The following is a 2,178-nucleotide window of genomic DNA, read 5'->3' as shown; positions in this document are numbered from 1 at the left end:
ATGGAGTTGGGAAATGGCACCAGGGTAAAAGAATTTATATTTCTAGGACTTACTCAGTCACAAGATCTGAGTTTGGTCTTATTTATTTTCTTGTGTTTTGTGTACATGACAACTCTGCTGGGAAACCTCCTCATCATGGTCACTGTGACCTGTGAGTCTCGCCTTCACACCCCCATGTACTTCCTGCTCCGCAATCTAGCCATCCTTGACATCTGCTTCTCCTCCATCACTGCTCCAAAGGTCCATGCAGACCTTCTGTCAAAGATAAAGACCATATCCTATACTACCTGCATGATGCAAATATTTTTCTTCCACCTGCTTGGTGGAGCGGATATTTTCTCTCTCTCTGTGATGGCATTTGATCGCTACGCAGCCATCTCCAAGCCCCTGCATTATGTCACCATCATGAGTAGGGGACGATGCACTGCCCTCATTTTGGCTTCCTGGGTGGGGGGCTTTGTCCACTCCATCATGCAAATTTCCCTGTTGCTGCCCCTCCCTTTCTGTGGACCCAATGTTCTTGACACTTTCTACTGCGATGTCCCCCAGATCCTCAAACTCGCCTGTACAGACACCTCTGCACTTGAGCTCCTGATGATTTCCAACAATGGCTTAGTGACTACCCTGTGGTTTATCTTCCTGCTTGTGTCCTACACAGTCATCCTAATGATGCTGAGGTCTCAGGCAGGGGAGGGCAGGAGGAAAGCCATCTCCACCTGCACCGCACACATCACGGTGGTGACCCTGCACTTTGTGCCCTGCATCTATGTCTATGCCCGGCCCTTCACTGCCCTCCCCACAGATAAAGCCATCTCTGTCACCTTCACTGTCATCTCCCCTCTGATGAACCCCTTGATCTACACTCTGAGGAACCAAGAAATGAAGTCAGCCATGAAGAGACTGAAGAGAAGACTCATGCCTTCTGTGGTGGAATAGAGTAAGAGTTTCCAACCTCTTCATCACCAAGGACTAAATACATTATTTTTCCCACAAGTTCTATTTACATACTCAAATATGTTGTCAATAAACTAATATATATTTACTAGGTAACAATTTATTTTCCTAGTAAAGTTAATAGGTTGCTGGTAACCCAAGCTTCTGGTAAGCATGAAGGAACTAGTGTTATACGTTTGAGCTCATTGATGTATTTCCATTCGAAGATCAAAGTAACAATGTGTCAATCAGGACAACTATATGGCAAGTGAAGAGAATGATTGAATCCATCTCCTTTTCAAGAGGTAGGTAAACAGAAGCCTAGAGTTAGAGTGATTTGCTCAAGATCCCACATCCACTTAATTACAGAGATAAGTCTTCAGATACCCGATTGATTGCTCTTAAACTATGTGGATGTAATTTATTACATTACTGGACCTGTCTATGCCAAACTGTGATCCTGTTCTAGAAAGATTTCATGATCAGTGCATCTAAAGCACACATATATGGGGACATATGGCCCATCACAGATTAAGACATTTTTTCTGCTTAGTTGAACTCTACATGGGCTTGTGACCTCTTGAGAACCTCAAAGGCGCACAATGGTTGTCCTCCTGGATTCCTATCAGGAATGAAGAAGGCTTGAAAGATTTCCAATAATGGCCTACAGGGATTTATCTCATGCAGAACTACATGTACCAGATTCACATTCTTGTGGTAGGTTTAGACAAAGGCAGAACCTCAGAGATCCTACACAAAGAGCAAGCCATTCTCATTATTCCAAAACTGATCTTCTAGTCCAGCCTTACCAGGGCCAATCTCAGATTGGCTTCTCCATTGAGAATTTACACTCTTCCCACTTCTCACTGCCCAAGAGAGAAAGGAAGGATTAAAGAAGATAAAACCCTAAACAGTCTGTTTTTCAATCTATTGGTGTTTGTGAAGAAGTATAGGCTAGTGTTTTTGTCTGGGAAATCATGGTAAAAGTAAACCATTATAGCTGAATGCTCTAACCTCAGAGTCATATAGCCTTGGGTCCAAATCCTATCTCTGCCATCCCCCAGTTGCCTAATCTTGAGCAGGTTATTTTATGTCTTCAGAAGTCATAGGTCACCTATAAAAAGGTACTTATTTACATGTCATGGAGTTGTTGTCAGGGTTAAAATGAGATGGTATATGTGAAACATACAATGCCTGGCAGGTAGTATATGCTCAGTGAAAGGCTAATGTCATTATTAATATCAT

The 2,178-nt window shown here is 42.8% G+C and overlaps 1 protein-coding gene across 1 annotated transcript; it reads left to right on the top strand.

Moving 5' to 3' along the window:
* Positions 1 to 936, top strand: LOC139040488 (olfactory receptor 4D11-like). The gene has a single exon (XM_070487265.1). It carries the CDS (start codon positions 1 to 3, stop codon positions 934 to 936), a length of 936 nt encoding a protein of 311 aa, XP_070343366.1.
* Positions 937 to 2,178: the final 1,242 nt, after the last annotated feature.

Source organism: Equus asinus, chromosome 17, assembly GCF_041296235.1.
Source record: "Equus asinus isolate D_3611 breed Donkey chromosome 17, EquAss-T2T_v2, whole genome shotgun sequence".
Classification (NCBI taxonomy): Eukaryota; Metazoa; Chordata; class Mammalia; order Perissodactyla; family Equidae; genus Equus; species Equus asinus.
The sequence above is the reverse complement of the archived record's forward strand: the minus strand, read 5'-3'. Positions and strand labels throughout refer to the sequence as shown.

What these genes read in the sequence shown, in the direction of transcription:
- LOC139040488 (XM_070487265.1), top strand. Translation starts at nt 1, where the DNA reads ATGGAGTTGGGAAATGGCACCAGGGTAAAAGAATTTATATTTCTAGGA.